This window comes from Heterodontus francisci, chromosome 12 (genome assembly GCF_036365525.1).
Source record: "Heterodontus francisci isolate sHetFra1 chromosome 12, sHetFra1.hap1, whole genome shotgun sequence".
Lineage (NCBI taxonomy): Eukaryota > Metazoa > Chordata > Chondrichthyes > Heterodontiformes > Heterodontidae > Heterodontus > Heterodontus francisci.
Window position 1 is genome coordinate 65,677,712 of NC_090382.1, and position 14,301 is coordinate 65,692,012.

Genomic DNA, 14,301 nt, shown 5'->3' on the forward strand with positions numbered 1-14,301 from the left:
AAAAAGTAACCATCAACATTGAATGGGCCATTAGCATTTCTGATGTTTTCTTCAACACTTGACCAGCCGTGATGTCTGGTTCAGAGTTCCAGCAGTTACCATGTGTATTCGCAGTACAGAAGAGGCCACCTGACCTCTTACTCCATTTTGTCTTGCAGCAAAAGTGTCCATTTTGGAGTTCAATTCCTTAGTTCATTTTTATAGTTCATAATTTCTCCTTGCATGAGCGTGCCAATGTTCATTCAAAAACATTTTGATTTTATAGGTACTATTGATGTCTTTCTAATAGATCATCAGAATTGATAACAATGCAACTAGAAAAGCATATTAATAAATATGGCTTAGTATTTCATTTTTCTTTTAGCTCCTAGAGGAAGAAGAGGATGGAAAAAATTTTATGCAGTGCTCAAAGGGACTATCCTTTACTTGCAGAAGGTACTGAATGTTTGAAAAAAATCTAATTGTCGATATATGCATGACACATATTAGAACTACAGATATAAAATAGAAACCTGTAAGCATCTGTTATCCAAAGTAAAAGTTACTAGCAGCATGTAATATTGTGTGTCTGCCTATTGTAACATGTTGCTTTGTTAAAGTTGGGTTTAATGGGGTAGAATTTGTGCTTCTTAACACTGGTAATATCAGCCCTATCTGGGCAGAATCAACTGAACCAGTGCAAAAGATTGGAGAATTTTGAACCTAAGTGAGTTGTGCCCCAAACCATTTACATTCGTGTTTTCCACAACCTTTTATGCTGGTTTAAGATTAAATTTGCCTGGATCAGGCCCTGCCCACAGAACTGGCCTTGTCCACATCAAAATTGTGAGATTCAGCCAATTGTGCTGGTTTCGGAAGGCTGCTGAAATTACACTCATTTTCCTGGGCACTCTGTCACTAATAGGTACATTTTAAAAGTTTTTCAAATTAAACAAAATTTAATTTATTAAGAAACTGACTATTAAATGGATCAGTGTAGTTTTATAATGTCATTTTCAGTGATTGTAATTGAGGTTACTCACAGGTGAAGGACTGGATAGTTTGCCAAAAGAAAGCACATATTTCAGAGGGAGTCAAAGTGATAGGGAAAGATCCTGCCTTGCTGCTACTCCTCCTTCCCTCCCCAAAGAGGTGAATCTTGCCTGGAATTTCCTGCCTGCCAACTGCAAGTTATATTCAAGTTGAGCATACTGATGTCAAATTGTTAATCTTTACTGCAATAACATGTGTGATGAACATAGACACAGGATTGACAATCAGAAAAAATGAAAATCCCATTTAAATTTAAGCTGTACATGATATCAATGATTGATTTCAATCCTATGTATCTGTCATTCTATTTTGTATTGACTTTAATAAGAAAATAACATGCAAAATTAATCCTGTCTATAACTAAGTATATTTTTGAAAAATAATCAGCAAATGGGTTAACATCTTTAATGTAAAATGGAATGCATTTAACAAGTAGGAAGATAAGAACATAGGAGTAGGCCATAAACCGGAGCCTGTTCCACTATCCAATTAGGTCATAATGCGTCCAAAACTTGACTCTATGTACCTGCCATGGTTCCATATCCTTAATACCCTTGCCTACCAAAAATCTGTTGTAGCACACCGTTAAGTGGGTATGTTACATTTTTCAGTACACCACTCTAGAGGAAGTAATGTAACATACCATGTCACTGAGTCTCACCCTCAGTCTGCTGCTGATCACCAAACAGACCAGACATGTACAGATATTCTCTTGCAATGTAATGTCATGTTACTATTCTCAATAAAGGAACCCAATATTTCAGTGTTAACTGACCCCTGATGCATGGTTAGTGCCTTGATATCTGAAGTATTAGTAAGCACAAGAAAAAGAAAACATAATATAGCGCCAGCAGTGGAAAGCGTTTCATTTTAGAGCCCACCAAATAAAACATCAGCCAGCGGTGGTGAAGAGGTGAAGACTCGAAGATTCTCGAAAACTAAGTTCATCATGTGCAGCGCAGAACCATCAGTCATGTAGAAAGTGGAAGTGGCTGGTAAGCAATAACAAACTTCGGAGTCAAAACTGCTCAGTCGACAAAGAGTGTGTGATGTAAAAACCAAAGACCACTAATCAGCGAGTTCTGTAAGTTTTAAAAATTGTAACAGCGTATCGAGAGATATTGTGTTGGGCAGTGCTCAGCTAGGCAAGGCGAGTTACGGGAGACACAGGCAGCTGGATTAATTGCGAGAAAGTGAATTCGGAACTGTAGTTGAAATCAGGCCGAGAAAGATCGCGAGAGTTAACGGCAAAAACAAAAGTAAAAGTCTGGAAAAGTCTACATTTCCATTACAGACTATGCAAGCATTGTGGTGCGTTCCTTCCACAACTGAGGTTCCTGGGTGAAGTCAGGAAAAAGAGTGCAAAGGTGACAACAGCGCCACCCATCCTAACTTGTGCTTCAGCAATCAGACAAGCTGTGGCAAGCTGAGGAACTGCAGCGGCTATAGTACTGAAGCATTCATGCCCTGAGCAGAAAACAACAGGAGCATCATTTTAATACACAGAAAGAGGCAGGAAAGTCCTGAAAATTGAAAAATGACTGCAAAATTTCCAAGCATCAACTGGAAAGCGGTTGATTTATTATCGGAGTTCCGGCTGTTCAAAGAACAGAGCTTTGGTTCATCAACCTGGGAGTCTCTGAGCCAAATAAGCAGGCTGTCAAAATCCATATTGCAATTGGAAATGAAGGCCTACATCGATTAAATACATCTGAGCTCACAGAAGAGGACCAAAAGGATCCGAACAAAATCTGGACTATTCTAGAAGACCAGTTAAGAGTCCAAATTAATTTTCGCATCCATAGACTAGGGTTTATGGAGTTTTGTCAGCAACCCCATGAGTCCATTGACCATTTTATTAATAGGTGCAGGAAAAATAGTGCATACTGTGACTTTTTAGACACCGAGCTAGCAGAAAGAATTGCCAAGCCAGTGATTGCATCCACTACGATCGATGCATTTCAGAAAGACCTGCTAGATAAACCCAAAGGTTGCAGCATTGATGAACTGCTTAAGGACGGACACAAATATGAAGCTGTCATTTTGGGCCAACGGAATCTGCAAGGTCTATGTACAACCTCGATGGTGAACATACTGTCTGGAGTATCCAAACCTGGGAAGCCGTGTAAGAGATGTGGACTTCTACACGCACCAAAGAGTTTCCCAGCATTCTTTGATTTCTGCAAAGCATGCGGCATGAAGGGTCACTGGCAGAAATGATGCAGAAGAGTAAAGGCTGGAGGAGCTGCGGGGAGTTGCACAAAGTTTGCACCGGCCCACAAGCAGGCAGCAAGAAAGACCGGAGCAGATTCAACAGGAAAAGCAAACAAGAGGTAGCGGACAAAACGGAGAGTGGCAATGAAGAGCAAGCTGATGCGAGGTGAGGTGAGCACATTTTCCATATCATCCTCATCACAGAACATATAGATGTCATTGCACGCTCTGAAGTTTTTGCCACGATCCAGATCATCTGTCTAAAGAAGTTGGCAAACATTCAATATGGCAAAAACAGATACAGGGCGAGCGCAAACATACTCCCTCTGAGGATTCTAGAAGAAATGTATCCAAACAAATGAAAGGCCATGGCGAAACCAACTGCTGTAAAATTGTCTGCGTACAACAATCAGCCATTCCCAGCTTAGGATCCATAGAGTGCAAATATAACCAGTCATCCTGGACATCGTAATCATTCTACATTGGAGAGACATAAGATCCAGTGACTACAGGTTTACTGGCGTGGCAAGATCTAACCTCGGTGACAATACATGGGATCAACCAGATGCGGGAAGGCAAACCAGTACCAGAAGATACACCCATTTCTTCTGTCAGCGATTTAACAACACAGTACCCAGATTACTTTGATAGAATTAGCAGCTTCAGAGCAGCTGCAACTTTGCATCCAAGATAGGATTGTTTATTCAGCTTAAGGCATGTGACTTCCAGTAAAGGTTGTTTTCAATCAAGACCTCTCAGTGATCCTTGTAAACAAACATATCCATGGAATCTTTTCAGTTTGAAACACAAGTTCTCAAAAAAAAATTTTTTAAATGGAAGCTCTTTCATAACAACATCTTAATTAGCTCACCCTTAATCTTCTCTACTCAAGGGAATACAAACCTGGTCTATTCAACCTAGCCTCACAATTTAACCCTTTTAGCCCTGGTATCATTCTGGTGAATCTATGCTGCATTCCCTACAAGGTCTGTATATACTTTCTGAGGTGTGGTGCCCAGAATTGAGCGCAGTACTCTATATGGGATCTAACCAGAGCTTTATATAACTGTAACTTTATATGACTTCCACCCCTTTTGCTTCCAGCTCTCTTGAGATAAAGGCCACCATTCCATTAGCCTTTTTAATTAATTTTTGTGTCTGTCGACTAGCTTTTACACCTGACACTTGTCATAACAAAATGAACCAGACTTCATACAGATTTCATAAGTGTTATATTTCTTCCAGGTTAGAATTCAATGTGGAAAATGGCATTTGCAACATATTATACTTCAGAACTTGCCTATTATGGGCTGAAATTATTATTGATAATCAGTTGAAGTTATGCCTTTCTGAATATTTATTGGAAACATTAATGATAAATGAGATAAAATATCCTTCGTGTTAGAAATTTTAGTTGGTGTAATGCATTTTATTCACTGGAAGTAATTTACATGACTTCAGCAGAAGCATTAAATCTTGGAACACTACAATTGGCCTCAGCACTTCCTGAGCTAAGGTATTGAGAAAAATCAGATTTCTGGTAAGAATATGAGAATAGCATTAGGCTGGAGTAAGATTCCTACATGGTTATATTGGTGACAAACACTGTCTTGGTTCAAACCCAATGAATATCCAGCTGGATTAGGTAGTTAAGCATTGTTGGGGTGCATGAAATGAAACAGGAGCATATGGGAGAAAATTTGACAAAAAAGAGTGATTATTATTTTAAAACATAAAATAGAGTGGGATTGTTTACATACTATGCAATGGCTGTTTTCTCCTTCTTAATTGTAATGAACCTTCAAAATATAAAGCATAATTGTCCTATTTATCTGTATCTCTTATAGGATGAATATAAGTTAGACAGAGATTTGTCTGAAGTGGATCTGAAAAATGCTATTCGCATTCACCACGCATTAGCAACGAAGGCTGTTGATTACAGCAAACGGCCCAATGTTCTTAAATTGAAGACAGCAGACTGGAGAGTCTTTCTGTTCCAAGCACCGTAAGAATATTGTACATATCTATTTTAAGCATTTATTTTGTATGTTGAACCAGATTTTATTTGAAAACTGATTTTTGGGACATGTTAGTTGTCAGTGTAACTTTGCTAAGTCATTTATTCATTGTTAGCTGGTTGGCTTAGCAAATTTCCCAACACATTTTTCAGAGGCATCAGCTATGATGAGGCTACTGAAAAGAGAACCATTGAAACCCAGGATTACTATAAGTTTGTGCTGCAGCAAACTGTTTGATAGAGCACTAAACCTTTGTATTGTGTTTACATTAAATTTGTTCATTAGTTTGGAATTTAAATTCAAATATTGATTGAGATCGGCACGATATAGTGATAATCTTAATGTCATTGTATCACTAATCAATCATTGACCACACCTCTCTTTGTAAGCCTCGATGTGGGTCTTGCAAGGCATCTTGCCATAGGAAGATTTTTTTATTTGTTTCCCAGGATGTGGGTGTCACTGGCAAGACCAGCATTTGTTGCTCATCCTTAATTGCCCTTGAGACGGTGGTGCATGCTGACCAACATTGGCTCCCGGTCAAGCAACATCTTGATTCAAAAATTCTCATCTTTGTTTTCAAATCCCGACAAGGCCTCGCCCTTCCCTAACTCTGTAATCTCCACCAGCTCCACAACCTTCTGAAATATTTGCGCTGCTCATATTATGGCCTCTTGAGCATTCCCAAGTTTAATTGCTCCAGTTGCCTAGACCTTTGGCCCTAAGCTCTGGAATTCATTCCTACACCTCTTTAATCCTCTACCTCACTTTCCTCTTTAAGATACTGCATAAAACCTGCTTTGACCAAGCTTTTGGTCATCTGACCTAACATTTCCTTATATGGCTTGGTGTCACATTTTGTTTTATAATGCTCTCGTGAAGCACCTTGGGATGCTTTATATTGTTAAAGGTGCAATATAAATATATGTTGTTGTTGTTGTGTAAGAAACCCCCCTCTCTGGTCTAAAGGTTCTTGGCTTTACTCTTAAAATCAATGGCGCACAACAACTTGGATACTGTTTCACTAAAGGTGATACACCTTTATTAAATCTTTCAGCAATAGTACATAGTCACAATGACACTGGTTGCTTAGGAATCCCGTGAGCTAGGGTCCATCTCAGGTGGTCAGTCCTACGACAGATCTCCAGGCGTCACTTCAGAATGGCTGACCAGGTCACTCTACCAACTGCAGTAACAATGTCCTTGAGGGCTGTGGTTTTATACACCTTCCTGACCCTGGCCCTTGGCATATAAGGCAGTACCTTAGGTTGGATCGTCCAATTGGGTTATTAATCCCACCCTGGCCATCCAGGACCACACCGACGTGGCCATATTCTGCCTTCAAGGGGGGGGGGGGGTGTCTCTGGGGGCATGCCAATAATGGGTGTGATTACTGTATCTTGGGGCAGGAAGAAGGCCATTCATACATTCACGAGTGGCCATTGTCTAGTTCACTTTCTGTAGACGGAGTGTCTGTGGCAATCCACCACCTCAGGGACATGCCCTGACATGTCTGTGTGTGTGTGCCTGTTTTAATTAAAACTGTCCCAGCAATAATATCTTCAGTCAGAATTCTCCCTGCATAGCTCCATCCTCTTACCACCATGAGACAAACTCTCTGCCCACAGGATTCCACCACAGCCAGCTTACATTCATTAATATGAAAGAAATAAAATCACAGTTTACACAATTAAGAGTGATTAATACAATTAAGATAAATAATGCATTGGCTTCCAGTTGTTTGATAGTGGGCCTGGATATGCAAAAGCATCGGTGAAGAATAGAAATAGGCTGATGGGTACATTTAAAGAGATATGGCCACATATGGAGATAAAATGATTGGTAGCTTCTAATATTTTATGTATATTTCAGTCTTTGAACCATAAATGTAATATCAAGAAACTGAATGATTTATCATTAACTGTTAACTTCCTTGGAAGTCTTCAAGGACTTGACACAACCCTCTGTATTCTACATTATTTAACGATATGTATGATACAACTACTATGGAATTTATTATTAACAAAGTCATAAGGTTCTGTCTCCGTGATTAGTACAACACATTTCCTAAAAAGACTGATTTTAAGTGTCAATCAATAAAATCTAAATCATGTAAGCACAACAGTAAAAATGAATTTTTCAGGATTGCAATAACACAGCATTTCCTAGGTTACCATTACATGATGAAATATATTGAATAACAGTCATAATTGCACAAACAAGCTAATACTAAAGCAATACCTCTAGAATTAAAGCAACTGATGTATAGTTACAGTTCAAAAACAGCCTAGTCCATCAATGCTGATGGCAAGCAATCTGTCCCTGATTCAGTTTGTTAATAAGAGAGATTCATGGGTAGTTAAAGCTAAGTTCTAAGTACATTGACAATTCAGACTATAAAGGATGGCATGTTCTTTTGTAAGGCTCCACCTGTCACTCTGAGAACTCTGCTCATTTATATTGCTCTAGCCATAGTCCCAAAGGACCATAGGCATCTCTCCCCATTAGAGAGACAGTTGGTGATGTATAGCTTGAGGGTCACCACTCCTCAAGCGTGAGGCAAGGCAAGGAGGCAGGCCTCCATGAACTACCAAAGCCGGTACAGGGATTGAGCCTGTGCTGTTGACATCTTTGCTTGTTTATATATTGCTACCTCTATTCCTGTCTTCCTCTTTTAATAAACTTTCTGCACCTGAATCTTCCACCTATACTCTCCATGTTACTTTTCCCAAACCTTACAGTTCCTGTTTCCTTTTAATCTTCTAGCATTGAATGATCAATGTTTAAACTTCAATATCGTAAGCTACTGCATTGGAAGGTTACTTCAGAAAATCTTACCAATCGTGATCAAAAATCATTCGTTTTTAAAATGTTCAACGTAAACCACACAAGCACATTAGAACTTGTTACTGTCCAATGAACTTTATACATAAATGAAAAGATATATACAGTTGATTATTTCTGGGAAAGAATCACTATGCAATTGCCCCACAGACTTTACAGTTGTATTTTCATCTTTTCTTCACTCTTGGATTATTTTCATGGTAGCATGTTTTGCTGTAGTTGTGTTCAGCAGTACTGCACTTCTCAATAGGGAAGTAGCACAAAGGAAATAGTTTAAAAAAAATATGAACAGCTGACTCCAGTCAGAACATCTGCAGTGTGAAGATTTTCCCATAATGCATTAGCATAATTTTGTCAATGCAACTCGAAACACCTTTTATCTAGGTATAAGAGTGTTTGGTTTTCAGATGAATTAAAAATAAACTGGACTATAAATCTTAAAACCTTTTTTGATGCAACATTTACAAAGTACCTATTTTTTCATTTCAGAGTTTGATATGTGAGAGAGAAAGGGTGAGGGTGATGATTAGAACAGCTACACTGTATTTTATTTAAACAGAAAATGGAAAAACAATACATGAAATTTACTTTTATCTTATGCACTCATTATTATTTGGACATCACCATTCTGTCATGCTGCTAGGCAGCATCATGAGATTTTCCCATTTTAAGGCTACCTGTCACACAGTCATGTCAGCAGTGGCATATTTCTATCTCTGAATACTTGTGATAAGTGTTGTGTTCTAACATCACCTAAAATAGTTTATAGAATATACTGACCTGAAAAAACTTATTGTATTTCCTTTCTTCACTGTACTGTGGTTTTGCTCTTTGACCACTTATTATAAATATTAAATATTATAATAGCAGACAGAATTGCTTGAAACAAAATAATATTTACACTCCTTTTTCAATACTTGACAGAAGTGAAGAGGAAATGCACTCTTGGATATTGAGAATAAACCTGGTAACTGCGATTTTTTCAGCACCCTCCTTTCCAGCTGCTATCGGGTCACTGAAAAAATTTAGCCGGCCTCTTCTCCCTTCATCTACCACCAAACTTTCCCAGGTGAAATGTAAAAAAAAGTATAAAAATTATTAACTGTTGAGTGTAAAATTCTACCTGTCTTCAAAATGATCTCTGCTATGGAATTGAGTTGGACTACTGACTGATCTAATCACACTACTAAAAATGAACTAAAATGTATGAGCTTGTGAACATTTGTTATGAATATCTGGTTTTCTTTAATCCAAAAGAAAGGTTGCTGGGCCCAGAAACAGTAGAATAAGATCTAAATATTGCATGATTTATCATAATAATGTTGTACATGCATAACTCCTGGTTGCAAGTGAAGCCTAGGTCAGCAAGCAGTTAATCTGAATTTTGGTGTCTTATTTCAGCCTGCTGATTTTTGAACCAGCAACAATTCTTGCAATTTGATGTACCTCCAAACTCAGTAAAGTTGAATATTACACAAACTAGGGCTGTATTCCTTGGAATTTAGAAGGTTAAGGGACGATTTGATGCATGTTTTCACGATATTAAGGGGAACTGATAGGATAAACAGAGATAAACTATTTTTACTGGTTGGGCAGTGTAGGACTAGGGGACAAAGCCTAAAAAACTGAATTAGGCCTAAAGTGTAATTAGAAAACACTTCTACACACAGAATGGTAGTAGTTTGGAACTCTTTCGTAAATGGCAATTGTTACTAGGTTAATACAATTTTAAATCTGAGATGGATAGTGTTTTGCTAACCAAAGATATAAACGGATATGGGGCAAAGGCGAGTTTATGGAGTGAGGTCACTGATCAGCCATGGGCCGGAATTTAACTGTTAGCAATGGGGTTGTGGAGGCAGGTGGCACAGGCCCTCCCACTCTGACCTCCGCTCCCGTTGCAGTTGCCAGCTGGCTAATTAGTGGCTGGCAGGTGGGGTTGTCGATGAATCCATAACCTGGAACGTCCTGTGACCCAGAAGGGCTGCCAGCACCCGATGCAGATCTCCATGCCACCTGGACATTTCCTGTTGTTGCATAAAGGCCACCCTGTCCTTCCATCCTATTAGGCCCCTCCCCAATGAGCCCCCTGCTAGTAGGACTAACTGCACAACGGGGCCTCAAACCAACACAAATGTTCACCCTTCTTCTTCTGTGCTAAAAAATCAAAAGGCCTCAGTAAACGTCTGCCAGCCCCTACAGCTGCCACCCCATTGCTGCCCTTTAAATGCTGCCGAGGCTCCAACCCCACCTCCCGTGTGCACAGCTCATAACATTCTGAGGAGCTCCTAATATCAGTGTCAACTGCCTTCTCAGCTATATTAACTGGTATTTAATTGCTCATTTGCAGATGGCGAGCGGCGTCGCCACTCTGCTCGCCATCTGCCCTTGGTAAAATCACGTTCCAGTGTAATGATGTCGGAGCTCGACCCAATGTCATCTCATGGCTATTTTACATCCCCTCACCCCCCCGCCATAACCATTCATTTTGAACAGGTAAAATTCTGGACATTATTTCATTGAATGACGGAACAGGCCTGAGGGCTAAATGATCTCCTCCTGTTCCTATGGAACCAATCTGAATTGGAACCAATTTGAATATTTGAACCAATGCTAATTTTCTTATCCTTAATCTGGACATACTGATATAAGGATAAATGTTCTGGTTGCCATCACTGGTGACAGTGAAACTGAATGCCTGCTGTGTGCTGTGGGAAATGAAACCTATTGAATCTCCACTGCAGATAAACTTCTCGTTAAGTCTTAAAGTGGGACTTGGAAGCTTTTATCAAAACAAATGAGAACTTGAAATGCGAAATTGTATTTTGGAAGTGTGCATATTACCAGGTACACAATTTCCTGTGATTTTTTTCCAGTACACTTTCCTGCATAGAATGGGCAATGAGGCAGGCATTTTCTGGGCTGACAGGAAGTCAGCATTTAAAGGGTAAATGGCTGTTGTTGATAAGATTATCAGAAGTGGCAATTTTCTTTAGTTTAGTACAAGATGTTATTTAAATTAAATTATAAAGGGAGGTGGAGAGAAAGCAGGGAATTATAGACCAGTTAGCCTGATGTCGGTAGTGGGGAAAATTCTAGAGTTCATTATCAAAGGTTTTATAGCAGAGCACTTAGAGAACAGTGGTAGAATCGGGCAGAGTCAACATGGATTTACGAAAGGGAAATCATGCTTGACAAATCTACTAGAATTCTTCGGGGATGTAACTAGTAGAGTTGATGAGGGGGAGCCAGTGGATGTGGTTTATTTGGACTTTCAGAAGGCTTTCGACAAAGTCCCACATAAGAGATTAGCCTGTAAAATTAAAGTGCACGGGATTGGGGGTAGTGTATTGCGATGGATAGAAAATTGGTTGGCAGACAGGAAACAAAGAGTAGGGATAAATGGGTCTTTTTCCAAATGGCAGGCAGTGACGAGTGGGGTACCGAAGGGATCAGTGCGAGGACCCCAGCTATTCACAATATGTATTAATGATTTAGATGAGGGAACTAAATGTAATATCTCCAAATTTGCAGATGATGCAAAACTGGGTGGGAGGGTGAGTTGTGAGGAGGATGCAGAGAGGCTTCAGGGTGATTTGGACAAGTTGAGTGAGTGGGCAAATGCATGGCAGATGCAGTATAATGTGGATAAATGTGAGGTTATCCACTTTGATAGCAAAAACAGGAAGGCAGATTATTATCTGAATGGCTATAAACTGAGAGAGGGCAATATGCAACGAGACCTGGGTGTTCTCGTACATCAAACGCTGAAGGTAAGTATGCAGGTCCAACAGGCGGTAAAAAGGCAAATGGTATGTTGGCCTTCATAGCGAGAGGATTCAAGTACAGGAGCAGGGATGTCTTCCTGCAATTATACAGGACCTTGGTGAGGTACACCTGGAATATTGTGTGCAGTTTTGGTCTCCTTATCTGAGGAAGGATGTTCTTGCTATAGAGGGAGTGCAGCGAAGATTTACCAGACTGATTCCTGGGATGGTGGGACTGATGTATGAGGAGAGATTGAGTCAGTTAGGATTATATTCACTGGAGTTCAAAAGAGTGGGTGGGGGGGTGGGATCTCATAGAAACCTTTAAAATTCTAACAGGACTTGACAGGCTAGATGCAGGAAGGATGTTCCCGATGGTGGGGGAGTCCAAAACCAGGGTCATATTCTAAGGATATGGGGTAAACCATTCAAGACTGAGATGAGGAGAAATTTCTATATTTTACATTTAGAGATACAGCACTGAAACAGGCCCTTCGGCCCACCGAGTCTATGCCGACCATCAACCACCCATTTATACTAACCCTACAGTAATCCCATATTCCCTACCACCTACCTACACTAGGGGTAATTTACAATGGCCAATTTACCTACCACTTGTAGGTCTTTGGCTGTGGGAGGAAACCGGAGCACCCGGCAAAAACCCACGCGGTCACAGGGAGAACTTGCAAACTCCGCACAGGCAGTACCCAGAATTGAACCCAGGTCCGTGAAGCTGTAAGGCTGCGGTGCTGACCACTGCGCCACTGTGCCGCCCACAGAGAGTAGTGAACCTGGGGAATTCACTACCACAGAAAGCATTTGAGGCCAAAACATTGTATGTTTTCAAGAAGCAGTTAGATATAGCTCTTGAGTGTAAAGGGGCGAAAGCAGGAACAGGTTACTGAGTTGGATGGTCAGCCATGATCATAATGAATGGCGGATCAGGCTCAAAAGGCCAAATGGCCTACTCCTGCTCCTATTATCTATGTTACTTACTTTTTATGTTTTGTTTCTGGAGAGATTAGGCACAGTTTTGGTCACCAGATTTTTGGTTGCCTGCAATTATAATTTTTTAAATTTATTTTTGAAATAGGAATTATAATTGGGATACTTCTCTTTTTGTGTTATTTGGAGAATGAAGAAGAAAAATAAAGCAAAGATGGAAGGTAGATCAAAATGCATCAAGAGAAGCCTGCCTGTAATCACCAAAGAAGCCTGACTGTAATCACCAAGCACACAGAGCAATAGACAGAGAAAGAAGAGTGCGTGGATTCCTACTCGGAAACCTAGGCTAACCTCTTCACCCCTGGATCCTGATATCTCTGAGGCAGTCATGAGCAGTAGAGCAGAGATACAACACAGTCTATGCAGCCACCAGGATAATTGCTAAACAAAATAAAGATATCAATAGTAATGATTCAAATTGGACAGATCAGGAGGTCTTATAATACGGCTCCAATAAAGATCATGATACTGTGTTGCATACTCCACAACTTTGCCGTCCAAATCTGCACAAGCATGGAGGAAGTGACATAGGATACTATCCATCTCCAGTCAAATACAGAACAAGTCAGGGAGGCAAGTGCCTTACCTGCTAATAAACAAACAGGTCTCTTTATATTTGTACAATGCAGTTGTCAAATACATGTTTCTATTTTGGGTCTTTTCTGGCCTTTCTACCTGAGAGTATTTTGGCTGTTGCATCTTAGATCACTTGTATTTGGTAAGTCCCGACTTCCTTTAGCTTCAAGAGTGTCTATTCTTGCCTTGAGACCTTGGTAAGCATTTGATAATGTTTTTCTGATGGCATCCATCCATCTCGAGAGATGATGCACTGCACCAGGGGTGTACTGGGAGCTGACCAGCTTGGGATGGGCTGTAGCTATCCAATGAGATGCGGTGACCTCTCCCACTATCGGAAGTAACCCCTGGCGCTCATGCTCTACGCCAATCGAGTGAGAGCTTCTAACCGGTGCTGTTGCTTCCTGTGTTGTGCCAACATAAACCACAAAGCTGGAGTGTCCTCTCCAGGGCACAGGCCTGGGCAAATAATATGGAGTCCCCGAGTTGTTCAAGAATCAGGACTCCCCTCTCGGCATTGCTAGTACTGTCCAAAGGAAAGGAAAAAAAACAATACTATTGGTCGCAGCTCTGAGCAGGAGTTGCCGGAAAGCTGCCTGATAAATGACAGATAACAGCCTGTGGGACTCCATTCTGGATTTTCTGTGGGGGTTTACACCCTTAGCCTTCTTCTCTTCTGAGACACCCATAAGGCAGTAAGGCTATTTAACCCATAGCTGGGGGTCTGGTTTGTAGGCACAAGGACAGAACCACACACTAGTGGGCCTGCATGCTATGCGTCTCGGGGCCAGGCCTCCCCCGAGTCCCCTATAGTTAGCCTGGGACTGCGGGGTATCCAGTTTATG

The 14,301-nt window shown here is 40.5% G+C and overlaps 1 protein-coding gene across 1 annotated transcript in view; it reads left to right on the forward strand.

Annotated features, from left to right (window-relative positions):
- Positions 1–14,301, forward strand: part of LOC137375610 (PH and SEC7 domain-containing protein 2-like) — a 198,689-nt gene that overhangs the window by 150,142 nt on the left and 34,246 nt on the right. Inside the window, exons 11-13 of the mRNA XM_068042988.1 lie at positions 365–435; positions 5,094–5,251; positions 9,033–9,177. Of these exons, the coding sequence (XP_067899089.1) occupies positions 365–435; positions 5,094–5,251; positions 9,033–9,177 (374 nt within the window). The remainder of the gene's footprint in view (positions 1–364; positions 436–5,093; positions 5,252–9,032; positions 9,178–14,301) is intronic.